Here is a 17,480-nt window from a genome sequence, read left to right as displayed (position 1 = left end):
CCTGACGCGCTCTCTACCCTCGCCTGACGCGCTCTCTACCCTCGCCTGACGCGCTCTCTACCCTCGCCTGACGCGCTCTCTACCCACGCCTGACGCGCTCTCTACCCTCGCCTGACGCGCTCTCTACCCACGCCTGACGCGCTCTCTACCCACGCCTGACGCGCTCTCTACCCACGCCTGACGCGCTCTCTACCCTCGCCTGACGCGCGCTCTACCCACGCCTGACGCGCTCTCTACCCACGCCTGACGCGCTCTCTACCCACGCCTGACGCGCTCTCTACCCACGCCTGACGCGCTCTCTACCCACGCCTGACGCGCTCTCTACCCACGCCTGACGCGCTCTCTACCCACGCCTGACGCGCTCTCTACCCACGCCTGACGCGCTCTCTACCCACGCCTGACGCGCTCTCTACCCACGCCTGACGCGCTCTCTACCCACGCCTGACGCGCTCTCTACCCACGCCTGACGCGCTCTCTACCCTCGCCTGACGCGCTCTCTACCCTCGCCTGACGCGCTCTCTACCCTCGCCTGACGCGCTCTCTACCCTCGCCTGACGCGCTCTCTACCCTCGCCTGACGCGCTCTCTACCCTCGCCTGACGCGCTCTCTACCCACGCCTGACGCGCTCTCTACCCACGCCTGACGCGCTCTCTACCCACGCCTGACGCGCTCTCTACCCACGCCTGACGCGCTCTCTACCCTCGCCTGACGCGCTCTCTACCCACGCCTGACGCGCTCTCTACCCACGCCTGACGCGCTCTCTACCCTCGCCTGACGCGCGCTCTACCCACGCCTGACGCCCATTCTACCCACGCCTGACGCCCATTCTACCCCCGCCTGACGCCCATTCTACCCACGCCTGACGCCCATTCTACCCACGCCTGACGCGCGCTCTACCCACGCCTGACGCCCATTCTACCCACGCCTGACGCCCATTCTACCCACGCCTGACGCGCTCTCTACCCACGCCTGACGCGCTCTCTACCCACGCCTGACGCGCTCTCTACCCACGCCTGACGCCCATTCTACCCCCGCCTGACGCGCTCTCTACCCCCGCCTGACGCGCTCTCTACCCACGCCTGACGCCCATTCTACCCCCGCCTGACGCGCTCTCTACCCACGCCTGACGCCCATTCTACCCCCGCCTGACGCGCTCTCTACCCACGCCTGACGCGCTCTCTACCCACGCCTGACGCCCATTCTACCCACGCCTGACGCCCATTCTACCCACGCCTGACGCGCTCTCTACCCACGCCTGACGCGCTCTCTACCCACGCCTGACGCGCTCTCTACCCTCGCCTGACGCGCTCTCTACCCACGCCTGACGCGCTCTCTACCCTCGCCTGACGCGCTCTCTACCCCCGCCTGACGCGCTCTCTACCCACGCCTGACGCCCATTCTACCCCCGCCTGACGCGCTCTCTACCCACGCCTGACGCGCGCTCTACCCACGCCTGACGCGCGCTCTACCCACGCCTGACGCGCATTCTACCCACGCCTGACGCGCTCTCTACCCTCGCCTGACGCCCATTCTACCCACGCCTGACGCGCATTCTACCCACGCCTGACGCGCGCTCTACCCTCGCCTGACGCGCATTCTACCCACGCCTGACGCGCTCTCTACCCTCGCCTGACGCCCATTCTACCCACGCCTGACGCGCGCTCTACCCTCGCCTGACGCCCATTCTACCCACGCCTGACGCGCGCTCTACCCACGCCTGACGCGCGCTCTACCCACGCCTGACGCCCATTCTACCCACGCCTGACGCCCATTCTACCCACGCCTGACGCCCATTCTACCCACGCCTGACGCGCGCTCTACCCCCGCCTGACGCGCTCTCTACCCACGCCTGACGCGCTCTCTACCCACGCCTGACGCGCTCTCTACCCTCGCCTGACGCGCTCTCTACCCACGCCTGACGCGCTCTCTACCCACGCCTGACGCGCTCTCTACCCACGCCTGACGCGCGCTCTACCCTCGCCTGACGCGCTCTCTACCCACGCCTGACGCGCTCTCTACCCACGCCTGACGCGCGCTCTACCCACGCCTGACGCGCTCTCTACCCTCGCCTGACGCGCTCTCTACCCTCGCCTGACGCGCTCTCTACCCACGCCTGACGCGCTCTCTACCCTCGCCTGACGCGCTCTCTACCCTCGCCTGACGCGCTCTCTACCCTCGCCTGACGCGCTCTCTACCCACGCCTGACGCGCTCTCTACCCACGCCTGACGCGCTCTCTACCCACGCCTGACGCGCGCTCTACCCACGCCTGACGCGCTCTCTACCCACGCCTGACGCCCATTCTACCCACGCCTGACGCGCGCTCTACCCACGCCTGACGCGCTCTCTACCCCCGCCTGACGCCCATTCTACCCCCGCCTGACGCGCTCTCTACCCTCGCCTGACGCCCATTCTACCCCCGCCTGACGCCCATTCTACCCCCGCCTGACGCCCATTCTACCCCCGCCTGACGCCCATTCTACCCCCGCCTGACGCCCATTCTACCCCCGCCTGACGCGCATTCTACCCCCGCCTGACGCGCATTCTACCCCCGCCTGACGCGCTCTCTACCCCCGCCTGACGCGCATTCTACCCCCGCCTGACGCGCTCTCTACCCCCGCCTGACGCGCATTCTACCCCCGCCTGACGCGCATTCTACCCCCGCCTGACGCGCATTCTACCCCCGCCTGACGCGCATTCTACCCCCGCCTGACGCGCATTCTACCCCCGCCTGACGCGCATTCTACCCTCGCCTGACGCGCATTCTACCCTCGCCTGACGCGCATTCTACCCTCGCCTGACGCGCATTCTACCCTCGCCTGACGCGCATTCTACCCTCGCCTGACGCCCATTCTACCCTCGCCTGACGCCCATTCTACCCTCGCCTGACGCCCATTCTACCCTCGTCTGACGCGCTCTACCCTCGCCTGACGCCCATTCTACCCTCGCCCATTCTACCCCCGCCTGACGCGCATTCTACCCCCGCCTGACGCGCATTCTACCCCCGCCTGACGCGCATTCTACCCTCGCCTGACGCGCATTCTACCCTCGCCTGACGCGCATTCTACCCTCGCCTGACGCGCATTCTACCCTCGCCTGACGCCCATTCTACCCTCGCCTGACGCCCATTCTACCCTCGCCTGACGCCCATTCTACCCTCGCCTGACGCCCATTCTACCCTCGCCTGACGCCCATTCTACCCTCGCCTGACGCCCATTCTACCCTCGCCTGACGCCCATTCTACCCTCGCCTGACGCCCATTCTACCCTCGCCTGACGCGCATTCTACCCTCGCCTGACGCGCATTCTACCCTCGCCTGACGCGCATTCTACCCTCGCCTGACGCGCATTCTACCCTCGCCTGACGCGCATTCTACCCTCGCCTGACGCGCATTCTACCCTCGCCTGACGCGCATTCTACCCTCGCCTGACGCGCATTCTGCCCTCGCCTGACGCGCATTCTGCCCTCGCCTGACGCGCATTCTGCCCTCGCCTGACGCGCATTCTGCCCTCGCCTGACGCGCATTCTGCCCTCGCCTGACGCGCATTCTGCCCTCGCCTGACGCGCTCTGCCCTCGCCTGACGCGCTCTGCCCTCGCCTGACGCGCTCTGCCCTCGCCTGACGCGCTCTGCCCTCGCCTGACGCGCTCTGCCCTCGTCTGACGCGCTCTACCCTCGCCTGACGCGCTCTACCCTCGCCTGACGCGCTCTACCCTCGCCTGACGCGCTCTACCCTCGTCTGACGCGCTCTACCCTCGCCTGACGCGCTCTACCCTCGCCTGACGCGCTCTACCCTCGTCTGACGCGCTCTACCCTCGCCTGACGCGCTCTACCCTCGCCTGACGCGCTCTACCCTCGCCTGACGCGCTCTACCCTCGCCTGACGCGCTCTGCCCTCGCCTGACGCGCTCTGCCCTCGCCTGACGCGCTCTGCCCTCGCCTGACGCGCTCTGCCCTCGTCTGACGCGCTCTACCCTCGCCTGACGCGCTCTACCCTCGCCTGACGCGCTCTACCCTCGCCTGACGCGCTCTACCCTCGCCTGACGCGCTCTACCCTCGCCTGACGCGCTCTACCCTCGCCTGACGCGCTCTACCCTCGCCTGACGCGCTCTACCCTCGCCTGACGCGCTCTACCCTCGCCTGACGCGCTCTACCCTCGCCTGACGCGCTCTACCCTCGCCTGACGCGCTCTACCCTCGCCTGACGCGCTCTACCCTCGCCTGACGCGCTCTACCCTCGCCTGACGCGCTCTACCCTCGCCTGACGCGCACTCTACCCTCGTCTGACGCGCACTCTACCCTCGTCTGACGCGCTCTACCCTCGTCTGACGCGCTCTACCCTCGTCTGACGCGCTCTACCCTCGCCTGACGCGCTCTACCCTCGCCTGACGCGCTCTACCCTCGCCTGACGCGCTCTACCCTCGCCTGACGCGCTCTACCCTCGCCTGACGCGCTCTACCCTCGTCTGACGCGCTCTACCCTCGTCTGACGCGCTCTACCCTCGCCTGACGCGCTCTACCCTCGCCTGACGCGCTCTACCCTCGCCTGACGCGCTCTACCCTCGTCTGACGCGCTCTACCCTCGCCTGACGCGCTCTACCCTCGCCTGACGCGCTCTACCCTCGCCTGACGCGCTCTACCCTCGTCTGACGCGCTCTACCCTCGTCTGACGCGCTCTACCCTCGTCTGACGCGCTCTACCCTCGCCTGACGCGCTCTACCCTCGCCTGACGCGCTCTACCCTCGCCTGACGCGCTCTACCCTCGCCTGACGCGCTCTACCCTCGCCTGACGCGCTCTACCCTCGCCTGACGCGCTCTACCCTCGTCTGACGCGCTCTACCCTCGTCTGACGCGCTCTACCCTCGTCTGACGCGCTCTACCCTCGTCTGACGCGCTCTACCCTCGCCTGACGCGCTCTACCCTCGTCTGACGCGCTCTACCCTCGCCTGACGCGCTCTACCCTCGTCTGACGCGCTCTACCCTCGTCTGACGCACTCTACCCTCGTCTGACGCACTCTACCGGACAGTACTGTCGGAGCTGTGTGTATTTGAATTACTTGTTGAGGGAGATCTTGACAGAGTGTCCGTGTGCACCTCTTCCTGAAGCCCCGCCGTCTTCCTCCACCTGACCATTGCCATGGTAACTGCTTACAGATTGGTCATCCCAGTCGTCATCCCACTCACCATCATCATCATCATCATCCGGTACTGCTGAAGACACCATTTTTACCATCCTGTCCTCTGCTTGGTGGAAGCGGTTCGGTCTGCTGGGAATCCTGAAAACCCGGAAGTGTTACCTTGCTGTGAGCGTGAAGCTCCTCCACCATCCCATCCATCTGCATGACTGACAGAAGCTCCGCCTCCAGACCACGAGTCTCCGCCTCCACCCATCTAAAACAACAACATCATTAAACCAACTGTTGTCCTGTGAATGAGCCTGTAGAAGAAGAAGAGAATCACCTGTAAATACCCCTCCGGTACGAGACCACGTTGTCCCCTGGAGTTCTGGGCTGCGATCCATCCTCCGCCCACATCCTGTCCAGCAGATCCAAGTCAGTACTGAGCGTGAATGTGTATGTGTGGAGGATTCGTACTGCGAGTACCTGGTCAATCACGGTGACAGTCTCTCCCTGTCTGACCGACAGCTCGTTGTTTCCTGGTTCTGCCGAGAAGTCGTACAGAACCTGAGCCTGGAACGAGAACCCGGACATCAGGTCCTGATCGGATTGATTACTGTCAGCCGTCACTGAAGGTTCTGCTTCTTCCTGGAGGAAAGTCTGCTTATCGGCGAGACCGTGAACCCCTGAACCAGACTTCCTGTGGTTCACCGCAGTCTGCCGGTCTCACCAGGCAGATTCTGTTTGTTCTCAGAGACAAGCTGGAGCGATGATGTGAAGTTTCTTCCTGACCGCAGCATTTCTATGTTTCACTCACTTCCTTCTGCTGACCAGAGGAACCGGATCCATCATCTCCTGCAGGGGTCTGGGTCAGGACTCTGGACCAGGTCCCTGAATCAGCAGTCTGGACCAGGTCCCTGAATCAGCAGTCTGGACCAGGTCCCTGAATCAGCAGTCTGGACCAGGTCCCTGAATCAACAGTCTGGACCAGGTCCCTGAATCAGCAGTCTGGACCAGGTCCCTGAATCAGGAGTCTGGACCAGGTCCCTGAATCAGCAGTCTGGACCAGGTCCCTGAATCAGCAGTCTGGACCAGGTCCCTGAATCAGCAGTCTGGACCAGGTCCCTGAATCAGCAGTCTGGACCAGGTCCCTGAATCAGCAGTCTGGACCAGGTCCCTGAATCAGCAGTCTGGACCAGGTCCCTGAATCAGCAGTCTGGACCAGGTCCCTGAATCAGGAGTCTGGACCAGGTCCCTGAATCAGGAGTCTGGACCAGGTCCCTGAATCAGGAGTCTGGACCAGGTCCCTGAATCAGCAGTCTGGACCAGGTCCCTGAATCAGCAGTCTGGACCAGGTCCCTGAATCGGGAGTCTGGACCAGGTCCCTGAATCGGGAGTCTGGACCAGGTCCCTGAATCAGGAGTCTGGACCAGGTCCCTGAATCAGCAGTCTGGACCAGGTCCCTGAATCAGCAGTCTGGACCAGGTCCCTGAATCGGGAGTCTGGACCAGGTCCCTGAATCAGCAGTCTGGACCAGGTCCCTGAATCAGGAGTCTGGACCAGGTCCCTGAATCAGCAGTCTGGACCAGGTCCCTGAATCAGCAGTCTGGACCAGGTCCCTGAATCAGCAGTCTGGACCAGGTCCCTGAATCAGCAGTCTGGACCAGGTCCCTGAATCAGCAGTCTGGACCAGGTCCCTGAATCAGCAGTCTGGACCAGGTCCCTGAATCAGCAGTCTGGACCAGGTCCCTGAATCGGGAGTCTGGACCAGGTCCCTGAATCAGCAGTCTGGACCAGGTCCCTGAATCAGCAGTCTGGACCAGGTCCCTGAATCAGGAGTCTGGACCAGGTCCCTGAATCAGCAGTCTGGACCAGGTCCCTGAATCAGCAGTCTGGACCAGGTCCCTGAATCAGCAGTCTGGACCAGGTCCCTGAATCAGCAGTCTGGACCAGGTCCCTGAATCAGCAGTCTGGACCAGGTCCCTGAATCAGCAGTCTGGACCAGGTCCCTGAATCAACAGTCTGGACCAGGTCCCTGAATCAGGAGTCTGGACCAGGTCCCTGAATCAGGAGTCTGGACCAGGTCCCTGAATCAGGAGTCTGGACCAGGTCCCTGAATCAGGAGTCTGGACCAGGTCCCTGAATCAGGAGTCTGGACCAGGTCCCTGAATCAGGAGTCTGGACCAGGTCCCTGAATCAACAGTCTGGACCAGGTCCCTGAATCAACAGTCTGGACCAGGTCCCTGAATCAGGAGTCTGGACCAGGTCCCTGAATCAGGAGTCTGGACCAGGTCCCTGAATCAGGAGTCTGGACCAGGTCCCTGAATCAGCAGTCTGGACCAGGTCCCTGAATCAACAGTCTGGACCAGGTCCCTGAATCAACAGTCTGGACCAGGTCCCTGAATCAGGAGTCTGGACCAGGTCCCTGAATCAGGAGTCTGGACCAGGTCCCTGAATCAGCAGTCTGGACCAGGTCCCTGAATCAGCAGTCTGGACGAGGTCCCTGAATCAGGAGTCTGGACCAGGTCCCTGAATCAGGAGTCTGGACCAGGTCCCTGAATCAGCAGTCTGGACCAGGTCCCTGAATCAGGAGTCTGGACCAGGTCCCTGAATCAGCAGTCTGGACCAGGTCCCTGAATCAGCAGTCTGGACCAGGTCCCTGAATCAGCAGTCTGGACCAGGTCCCTGAATCAACAGTCTGGACCAGGTCCCTGAATCAGCAGTCTGGACCAGGTCCCTGAATCAGCAGTCTGGACCAGGTCCCTGAATCAGCAGTCTGGACCAGGTCCCTGAATCAGCAGTCTGGACCAGGTCCCTGAATCAGGACTCTGGACCAGGTCCCTGAATCAGCAGTCTGGACCAGGTCCCTGAATCAGCAGTCTGGACCAGGTCCCTGAATCAGCAGTCTGGACCAGGTCCCTGAATCAACAGTCTGGACCAGGTCTCTAAATCGGGGTTCTGGATAAGGACTCTGTAACATCTGAAATGCTGAACTCTGACGTCACAATCCTGGTCAACACTAGGAAACAGTCCGTGTTGGAGCCTTTGACACGGACACACCTGTCCTCAGCACACACCTGGGAGCGGACCCGCCCGAACCAGACCAGAACCGCCAGTGATCCATCTCCTTCCCGTCTCCGGTCCTCCTCCGCCTCGCAGCGGCAGAAACGGACCGGTTTCTACCGGGACTCCGCCTGGTCTCACCTCGCCTCTAACAGACTCTAAACACGTTTACCGCGTGCACCTGCGGGTTTTGTGCGCGTGCTCCGCTAGGATCAAAGGTGTGGTCCTCGTGCGCGTGCATCTGACACCTCCAGCTCACCTGATCTTCCACCTCCGCGCAGTTAAATCGCCTCTTTTCTATCCGGAGTCCCTGCAGGAGCCGCGCGCGCCACAGCTCCCGTCAGCGGCACGCGCGGAGCAGCGGGAACCAGCTGAGGGGGTCCTCGCGACCAGGTACGGGTGGGACTTACCTTCAGAGCCATGCTGACGTCACAGCTGTGGGTTTTATCCGCGGTTCTGATCACGGTTTCATCCTGTCGCCTCACAGACCCGAGAGCTCTGCGTCAAGGTGGACGCGCGCGGACACCGCTTCCGGTCGGACTTTTCACAATAAAAGCACAAAGGTTAGCCTGACAGGAGCCGATGAATCTGGCTCACCCAAAAACACTCACCTGAGACTCTAAACACGTCGTTTCACCTTCTGGCATGCTGACCTGTCAGCGTGGTGTGTTCAGGCACACAGCCGGTGTTTTTGTTGACTGAGGCGCGTGAACCCTTCTCTTCATGAGACGCATATCTAACTGGATGAGATGCAGTCAACCTGAGTAACATCAGACCGAGTGAATACAGCAGCAAGGCAGCGTCCAGTCTAGGACAGAACCAGTAAACCCAGTTTAAAGGCTTCATCCTGTTACATGTTCCAGTATCCGGACCAGTGGAGACATGGATCTGCATCCTGACATTAGCGAGTGTAATGGTAGAGGACCAGTAGGCTACTTGATGATGAAGTGGCAGTGGTTGTTGTCCAGTGACGTCATAGCTCATCCCAGTTTCTTCTCGTTTCTATGACAACTGTTTACTGGTTGGAGTTCACGCTTTATTTTGAAATGTCGCTTCAGGTGGTGAGAGGAAGTTCTGGGAAAGTTGTCAGAGACGTCACACACCCGGAAGAGCGGGCCAGCGTTGGGTTTGGTGGGAGTGTCCTAAAGTTTCCGTTACAGGGACCGACATAAGTTACACCTGCGCCAACACGCGCGCGCATACACGTACATAGAGCCAACACTGTAAAAGATTCACAACTTATATAATGAAATAAACTACAGTCAGGATCAACAACAATATGCCAACTTTATAAACTGATTTTATAAAACAAGTAAAGCTGTAAAAGTACAAGTTTACACCAGCAGTCCTCACTGGGAGCACTGGGAGCAGGGCGCCATCTTCCCAGGATCCCCAACTGTTTCCTATTTACATTATTTTTCAGCTGAATGGATTAAAATCAATACAATTTTAACCCGTTCAAACTTTCAGGAATGTGTTTGTAAATCACACTGAGGGATTTTATGAGGATAAAAACTACCTTCATCTTTACATGCTTGAACAAACTCAAGAGAATTTTTCAGGTCCACTCACCTGTTGGTCTGTAGAGGGCGCTGCTGCCTTCAGGTGTTATCAGGAAAACTCAGTCCCATTGAACTAAACTAAATACGTCTCTGAAACTTGTTAACCAACAATCATTTAACTGTTAAAACAGAAATGTTGATCAGAGTTCCAGTTCCTGTCTCTAACAGAACCTGTTTCATTAACAACAAACAGTAAAAGACGAGAGTTTTATTTTCAACCTTTATTAATACGGAGCAGGTTTCAGATGTTTCATTTCAAACTGAGCGGATCTGAACATTCAATTCCAGGTGTTTCTGCATCTTTAGCAGCTCTGCGGGTGAAATAAACAGGTGAGCTGAGTAAAAGATTATTTGTGTGTTTAATTATGATGTAAGCAAACGTTCTGAAGCGTAAAGATCAGATGTCTGATCGAACATCAGTTAGATTATAACACACAGTGATCAATAACTCCATTAGAGAAGCTTCTTTCAGAAGACACAGGAGACGCTTCAGTGGATGCACCACCACATGACCGCCACAGAGGCCAGCAGACCAATCACAGAGCTCACTGCTGAGGAGGGGGCGGAGTTACACAGGTCGGAGTTGCAGCACTTGAAGGTGAAGCTGGACACCTGGAAGAGGAAGATAAAATCAGAGATCAATCAGTGATCAGATGTGAGAAATAAAAAGGTATTGATCTCTGTCGACCACTGGAGCAAAAAACTGATGGAATCAGATCATGATCTAAACCATCTGAGGTTCACTTTCCTGGAAGGCTGGAAAACCAGGAACCCGACCAGGACACCAGGAACCCGACCAGGATACCAGGAACCCGACCAGGACACCAAGAACCCGACCAGGATACCAGGAACCCGACCAGGACACCAGGAACCCGACCAGGACACCAGGAACCCGACCAGGATACCAGGAACCCGACCAGGACACCAGGAACCCGACCAGGACACCAGGAACCCGACCAGGATACCAGGAACCCGACCAGGACACCAGGAACCCGACCAGGATACCAGGAACCCGACCAGGATACCAGAAACCCGACCAGGATACCAGGAACCCGACCAGGATACCAGGAACCCGACCAGGACACCAGGAACCCGACCAGGATACCAGGGACCCGACCAGGACACCAGGAACCCGACCAGGACACCAGGAACCCGACCAGGATACCAGGGACCCGACCAGGATACCAGGAACCCGACCAGGACACCAGGAACCCGACCAGGATACCAGAAACCCGACCAGGATACCAGGAACCCGACCAGGATACCAGGGACCCGACCAGGATACCAGGGACCCGACCAGGATACCAGGAACCCGACCAGGACACCAGGAACCCGACCAGGATACCAGAAACCCGACCAGGATACCAGGGACCCGACCAGGATACCAGGAACCCGACCAGGATACCAGGAACCTGACCAGGACACCAGGAACCCGACCAGGATACCAGGAACCCGACCAGGACACCAGGAACCCGACCAGGATACCAGGAACCCGACCAGGACACCAGGAACCCGACCAGGATACCAGAAACCCGACCAGGATACCAGGGACCCGACCAGGATACCAGGAACCCGACCAGGATACCAGAAACCCGACCAGGATACCAGGGACCCGACCAGGATACCAGGAACCCGACCAGGATACCAGAAACCCGACCAGGATACCAGGAACCCGACCAGGATACCAGGAACCTGCCCAGGATACCAGGAATCCGACCAGGACACCAGGAACCCGACCAGGATACCAGGAACCCGACCAGGATACCAGGGACCTAATCAGGATACCAGGAACCTGCCCAAGATACCAGGAACCTAACCAGGATACCAGGAACCCGACCAGGACACCAGAAACCTGACTAGGATACCAAAATACCAGGAACCCGACCAGGATACCAGGAACCCGACCAGGATACCAGGAACCCGACCAGGATACCAGGAACCCGACCAGGATACCAGAAACCTGACTAGGATACCAAAATACCAGGAACCAAACCAGGATACCAGGAACCTGACTAGGATACCAGAATACCAGAAGCCCGACCAGGATACCAGGAACCCGACCAGGATACCAGAAACCTGACTAGGATACCAAAATACCAGGAACCCGACCAGGATACCAGGAACCTGACTAGGATACCAGAATACCAGGAGCCTGACCAGGATACCAGGAACCCACCCAGGATACCAGGAATCCGACCAGGACACCAGGAACCCAACCAGGATACCAGGAACCCGACTAGGATACCAGGAACCCGACCAGGACCAATGGATTTCATTAACTGTACATCTGCACATCGTGCAGAAGCAGGAAGACTATACCTGAGGGAACATCTGGCCCAGCCGGCTGTACTCACAGTCTGAGTACTTCAGACACTGACGGTACGTCATTCCACCTGCAGAACAACAGAAACCATACACAAGGACTGAGGACACCACAACATCTGGATAAGAAGACCTTTGGTCAAAAGGGACCTGAACAGGTGTGTAGGTATACAACCGCAAATGTGTTGCGGTGTACTGGTTTATTTATTTACTTATTTACATTTTTGAGTCCCTAAAACTTTATTTTCCTTGTTTAGAGTGTAGAGGTTTATAAATGTACAGGTGTGGAGGTGTAAAAGTTTTTTAAATGAACTGCTGTGGATGTTTATAAATAAACAGCTGTAGAGATTTATACAGGTGGAGATGTTTATAAATGGACAGGTGGAAAAATCTATATATGTAGACATGTAGAGGTTTATAAACAACCAGGTGTACGGGTGTGAGGGTACCCCTTTCGGTGAGGGTGAGGCAAGCATCGTCATAGCTGCAGTCTCGCTGTTTGGTGCAGCTGGCTGTGTAGTCCTTACAGCTGAAGCAGCGAATGGCCGATCCTGGAAGAACAATCCACCTGCTGTTAGACTGTCCTCACAGATCATATTGTTTCTTCTACCAGGCCTGCTCCTGATCCACTTATCTATGCTCGGGCAAGAATGTCTGAACATAAGGAGTTTGGAAAGAATTCTGGACAGAACCAAAGCTGGCCTGCTGCCAGAGGAGCAATGAAATGATTGGTTCTGCTAATGCTGAAACATTTAGTCTGAATCTAATTACTAAAATTTGATGTCCCATCGGTTTCATCCTCATCTCTTAGTATGCTGTTATGAAATGTAGGTTTATCTCGTCAGCCAAAATGTAAGCTGAAGATCTAAAAACCACTGCTCCTTCTGGCTGATAAATGAGAACTGTACAAACAGAACCAAGTCTGACAAAAACCACTTCACACAGAACGGCATCCAAAATAAACACATCATCTTCAACCGAGTCCAACAAAATCACGTCACACAGAACCACACCCAAAAAAAAACACATCATGTTCAACTGAGTCCAACGAAATCACGTCACATAGAACTGAGTCCAACATAAGACATTAATAAAAAGCTGAGTTTAATGAATAACACATGATGCAGAACCGAGTTCAGACTCTGTGATAAAAACAACCATTGGCAAACGTGTTCCCTTGCCCGGACGCGGGTTACCGGGCTCCCCTCTAAAGCCAGGCCTGGGGGTGGAGCACGAGATTGTCAGGGTGCCAGGCCTTTGCCTTTGGGGTTTGGTCGGACTTAACCCAAAAGAGTTACATGGGCCCCACCTCCCGTGGGCTCACCATCTGTGGGACGACCTGTAGGGGTCGGGTGCAATGTGAGCTGGGCGGCAGCAAGAGACGAAGACCCTGACGGTCCAATCCTCTGCTGCAGAAACTGGCTCTAGGGATGTGGAATGTCACCTCTCTGGTGGGGAAGGAGCCTGTGCTTGTACATGAGGTTGAGCGGTTCCGACTAGATATAGTTGGACTCATCTCGACAATGGCTTGGGCTCTGGAACCAGTACCCTCAAGAAGAACTGGACTTTCTTCCACTCTGAAGTTGTTCACGTTGAGAGGCGCCGAGCAGGTGTGGGCATTCTCATCAGCCCCCAGCTTGGTGCCTGCACGTTGGGGTTTACCCCAGTTGACGAAAGGGTAGTTTTCCTCCGCCTTTGGGTGGGGGGACGGGTTCTGCCCGTTGTCTGTTTATGCACCGAACAGCAGTTCAGAGTACCCACCCTTTCTGGAGTCCTTGGAGGGAGTGTTGGAGGGTGCTCCTTCTGGGGACTCCATTGTTCTGCTGGGGGACTTCAATGCTCACGTGGGCAATGACAGTGAGACCTGGAGGGGAGTGATTGGGAGGCATGGTGCTTGTTGTGGTGGTAATCTCAGAACTCATTGAACACCAACTCATTGAACACCTGCGGTTAGGGATGCCGTCAAGCTGAAGAAAGAGTCCTATTGGGCCTTCTTGGCCTGTGGGACTCTGGAGGCAGCTGATTGGTATCGACAGGCTAAGCAGGATGTGACTTCAGCTGTTGCCAAAGCAGCAAATTCTGGCATGGAAGGAGTTTGGTGGTTAAAAATCTTCTTGGTGGCAAGGCCCCAGGGGTGGATGAGATCCGCCCGGAGTTCCTTAAGGCTCTGGATGCTGTGGGGCTGTCCTGGCTGACATGCCTCTGCAGCATTGCGTGGACATCGGGGACAGTGCCTCTGGATTGGCAGACTGGGGTGGTGGTCCCCCTTTTTAAGAAGGGGGACCGGAGGGTGTGTTCTAATTACATGGGAATCACACTCCTCAGCCTCCCCGGTAAAGTCTATTCAGGGGTCCTGGAGAGGAGGGTCCACCGGATAGTTGAATCCTCCTCAATCCGGAGGAGGAGCAGTGCGGTTTTCGTCCTGGTCGCCGAACAGTGGACCAGCTCTATACCCTCTTTGGGGTCCTGGAGGGGGCATGGGAGTTTGCCCAACCAGTCTACATGTGCTTTGTGGACCTGGAGAAGACATTCGACCGTGTCCCCCGGGAACTCCTGCAATGGGTACTCCAGTAGTTTGGGGTACCAGACCCCCTTGTACTGACTGTCTGGTCCCTGTACGACAGGTGTCAGAGCTTGGTCCACATTTCCGGTAGTAAGTCAGATTCGTTTCCGGTGAGGCTGCCAAGGCTGCCCTTTATCACCGATTCTGTTCATAACTTTTATGGACAGAATTTTTAGGCTCAGCCGAGGTGTTGAGGGGCTCCGACTTGGTGGCCTCAGGATTGGGTCCCTGCTTTTTGCAGATGACATGGTCCTGTTGGCTTCATCTGGACATGATCTCCAGCTCTCACTTGAGTGATTCACAGACGAGTGTGAAGCGGCTGGGATGAGAATCAAAGCCTCCAAATCTGAGACCATGGTCCTCAGCCAGAATAGGGTGGATTGCCCTCTCCGGGTCGGGAGTCAGGTCCTGCCTCAAGTGGAGGAGTTTAAATATCACACATAGTCATGATTGAAAGAAGAAGATCGCATATAGGGTGGCTGAAATGAATTTCCTGCACAGGGAACCTGTCTCCTTTAGAGACAGGGTGAGGAGCTCGGTCATCCATGAAGAGACAAGAGTAGAGCTTGGGCGTTTGGTCAGGATGCCTCCTGGACGCCTCCCTGGTGAGGTGTTACGGGCATGTCCCTGCAGGAGGAGACCCCGGGGAAGACCCAGGACACGCTGGAGGGATTATATCTCTCGGATGGACTGGGAAGTCTTTGGGATCCCCCTGCCTCAGAGCTGGCTGGAGAGAGGGAAGTCTCGCCTTCCCTGCTGAGACTGCTGCCCCAGTGACACAACCTCAGATATGCAGCAGAGAGTAATGGATGGATGGATGGAGAAGCGAGTTTAATGAAATACACGTCACACAGAACTGACTCAACGAAAAACATATCACATAGAACAGAGTTCAATGAAAAACACATGACACAGAACCTAGAATAACAAAATAAAAACGCATCAAGTTCAACCAAGTCTGAGGAAAAGACATCATGCAGAACTAAGTCCAACAAAAAGAAACCACATCAAACAGAACCAAATCCAATGAAAACATTGTCATGCATAATCGATTCCAATGAAAAACATAAGGCATGTAGAACCAAGTCCAACGAAAGACACAATAAACAGATCCGAGTCAATGAAAAAGACAGCACAGACGGCAGAATCCAGGTCAACAAAGACAAATGTATAACATTCAACCGAGTCCAAAAAAATGTGACAACCGAATTAAACTAAAAACATGTCACACAGAATCGAGTTGAACAAAAAACACATCAGAACCAGAAGTGCAGAGAACTGATCAGAGAAGGTCTCAGAGAACCCAACGTACCTAGTCCGATCACAGCGGAGAAGATCATCAAGCAGAATCCCAGGGAGAGTTTCATTTTCACCTCAGCTCACAAAGTCATCTGGAAGCAGACAGAAGCATGAAAATGGCATGTTCCCCAAGTAGTAGTAGTTTCCTGTGTAGTCTGCCATAAGTACTGAGTGATGTACTTATGTAGTGTATGCAGAGTACTGTGTAGTGTAGCAGAGTACTGTGTAGTGTATGGAGAGTACTGTGTGGTGTATCCAGAGTACTGTGTAGTGTAGCAGAGTACTGTGTAGTGTAGCAGAGTACTGTGTAGTGTATGCAGAGTACTGTGTAGTGTATCCAGAGTACTGTGTAGTGTATGCAGAGTACTGTGTAGTGTATGGAGAGTACTGTGTAGTGTATGCAGAGTACTGTGTAGTGTATCCAGAGTACTGTGTAGTGTATGCAGAGTACTGTGTAGTGTATGGAGAGTACTGTGTAGTGTATGGAGAGTACTGTGTAGTGTATGCAGAGTACTGTGTAGTGTATCCAGAGTACTGTGTAGTGTAGCAGAGTACTGTGTAGTGTATGCAGAGTACTGTGTAGTGTATCCAGAGTACTGTGTAGTGTATGCAGAGTACTGTGTAGTGTATGCAGAGTACTGTGTAGTGTATGGAGAGTACTGTGTAGTGTATGGAGAGTACTGTGTAGTGTATCCAGAGTACTGTGTAGTGTATGCAGAGTACTGTGTAGTGTATGGAGAGTACTGTGTAGTGTATGGAGAGTACTGTGTAGTGTATCCAGAGTACTGTGTAGTGTATGCAGAGTAATGTGTAGTGTATGCAGAGTACTGTGTAGTGTATGGAGAGTACTGTGTAGTGTATGCAGAGTACTGTGTAGTGTATGCAGAGTACTGTGTAGTGTATGGAGAGTACTGTGTAGTGTATGCAGAGTACTGTGTAGTGTATGCAGAGTACTGTGTAGTGTATGCAGAGTACTGTGTAGTGTATGGAGAGTACTGTGTAGTGTATGCAGAGTACTGTGTAGTGTATGCAGAGTACTGTGTAGTGTATGCAGAGTACTGTGTAGTGTATGGAGAGTACTGTGTAGTGTATGGAGAGTACTGTGTAGTGTATGCAGAGTACTGTGTAGTGTATGCAGAGTACTCACCAAGCAGCAGCTGTTTTCTTGAGGATGAGGAGCAGAAAGTGAAGCTCTCTGACTGGAGTCTGACTGCAGCTGTGAAGCCACGCCCACTGGGAGGAGTCTATGATGAAAGTTTCTTCTTGTTTTTTTCTGACTTCTCAGAGCAACATGAAATCAGTGTTTCCCAGACCAGGATCACACCTGATTCACGGTTTAGACTGCAGAACTGAGACCACCTGCCCAGACTGGAGATGTGAATCAGGAATAAAAATGTTCTGGTTGCTTTTTATTATTTTAATGTGAATGGAAAGACTGTTCTGCCTGGCAGATTAAACCAGTTGGTCGATGCAAAATGGAATCAAATCAAAATCGAATAATGTAAAACACGAGGCTGACCCACACTTAGGTTGATCTGTCTTTATTTGTCTTTTCTTTTC

General features: G+C 55.7%; 2 protein-coding genes across 3 annotated transcripts in view; both read right to left on the bottom strand.

Moving 5' to 3' along the window:
- The window catches only part of LOC306774235 (sorting nexin-9-like), a 16,813-nt gene extending 8,138 nt beyond the window's left edge, over window positions 1-8,675 (bottom strand). Inside the window, exons 1-5 of one of the 2 annotated variants that reach the window (XM_079264235.1) lie at window positions 8,585-8,675; window positions 5,598-5,684; window positions 5,455-5,529; window positions 5,292-5,385; window positions 5,052-5,205 (exon numbers count right to left, since the gene is read on the bottom strand). In XM_079264235.1, coding sequence (XP_079120361.1) covers window positions 5,052-5,205; window positions 5,292-5,385; window positions 5,455-5,529; window positions 5,598-5,684; window positions 8,585-8,596 — 422 coding nt within the window. In that variant the 5' untranslated portion in view covers window positions 8,597-8,675. The remainder of the gene's footprint in view (window positions 1-5,051; window positions 5,206-5,291; window positions 5,386-5,454; window positions 5,530-5,597; window positions 5,685-8,584) is intronic. The other variant, XM_079264236.1, reaches the window with a different exon arrangement.
- Window positions 8,676-10,216: 1,541 nt separating this feature from the next.
- Window positions 10,217-17,090, bottom strand: cd59a (CD59 molecule (CD59 blood group) a). Its single transcript, XM_079263947.1, has 5 exons — window positions 17,068-17,090; window positions 15,934-16,012; window positions 12,508-12,609; window positions 12,056-12,129; window positions 10,217-10,348 (listed from the first exon to the last, which is right to left on the bottom strand). Exons 2-5 carry the CDS (start codon window positions 15,986-15,988, stop codon window positions 10,226-10,228), a joined length of 354 nt encoding a protein of 117 aa, XP_079120073.1. The 5' UTR covers window positions 15,989-16,012; window positions 17,068-17,090; the 3' UTR covers window positions 10,217-10,225.
- Between the last annotated feature and the right edge of the window lie 390 nt (window positions 17,091-17,480).

The sequence above is a fragment of the Telmatherina bonti genome (genome assembly GCF_933228915.1).
Source record: "Telmatherina bonti genome assembly, chromosome: 24".
NCBI classification, from domain to species: domain Eukaryota; kingdom Metazoa; phylum Chordata; class Actinopteri; order Atheriniformes; family Telmatherinidae; genus Telmatherina; species Telmatherina bonti.
The sequence above is the reverse complement of the archived record's forward strand: the minus strand, read 5'-3'. Positions and strand labels throughout refer to the sequence as shown.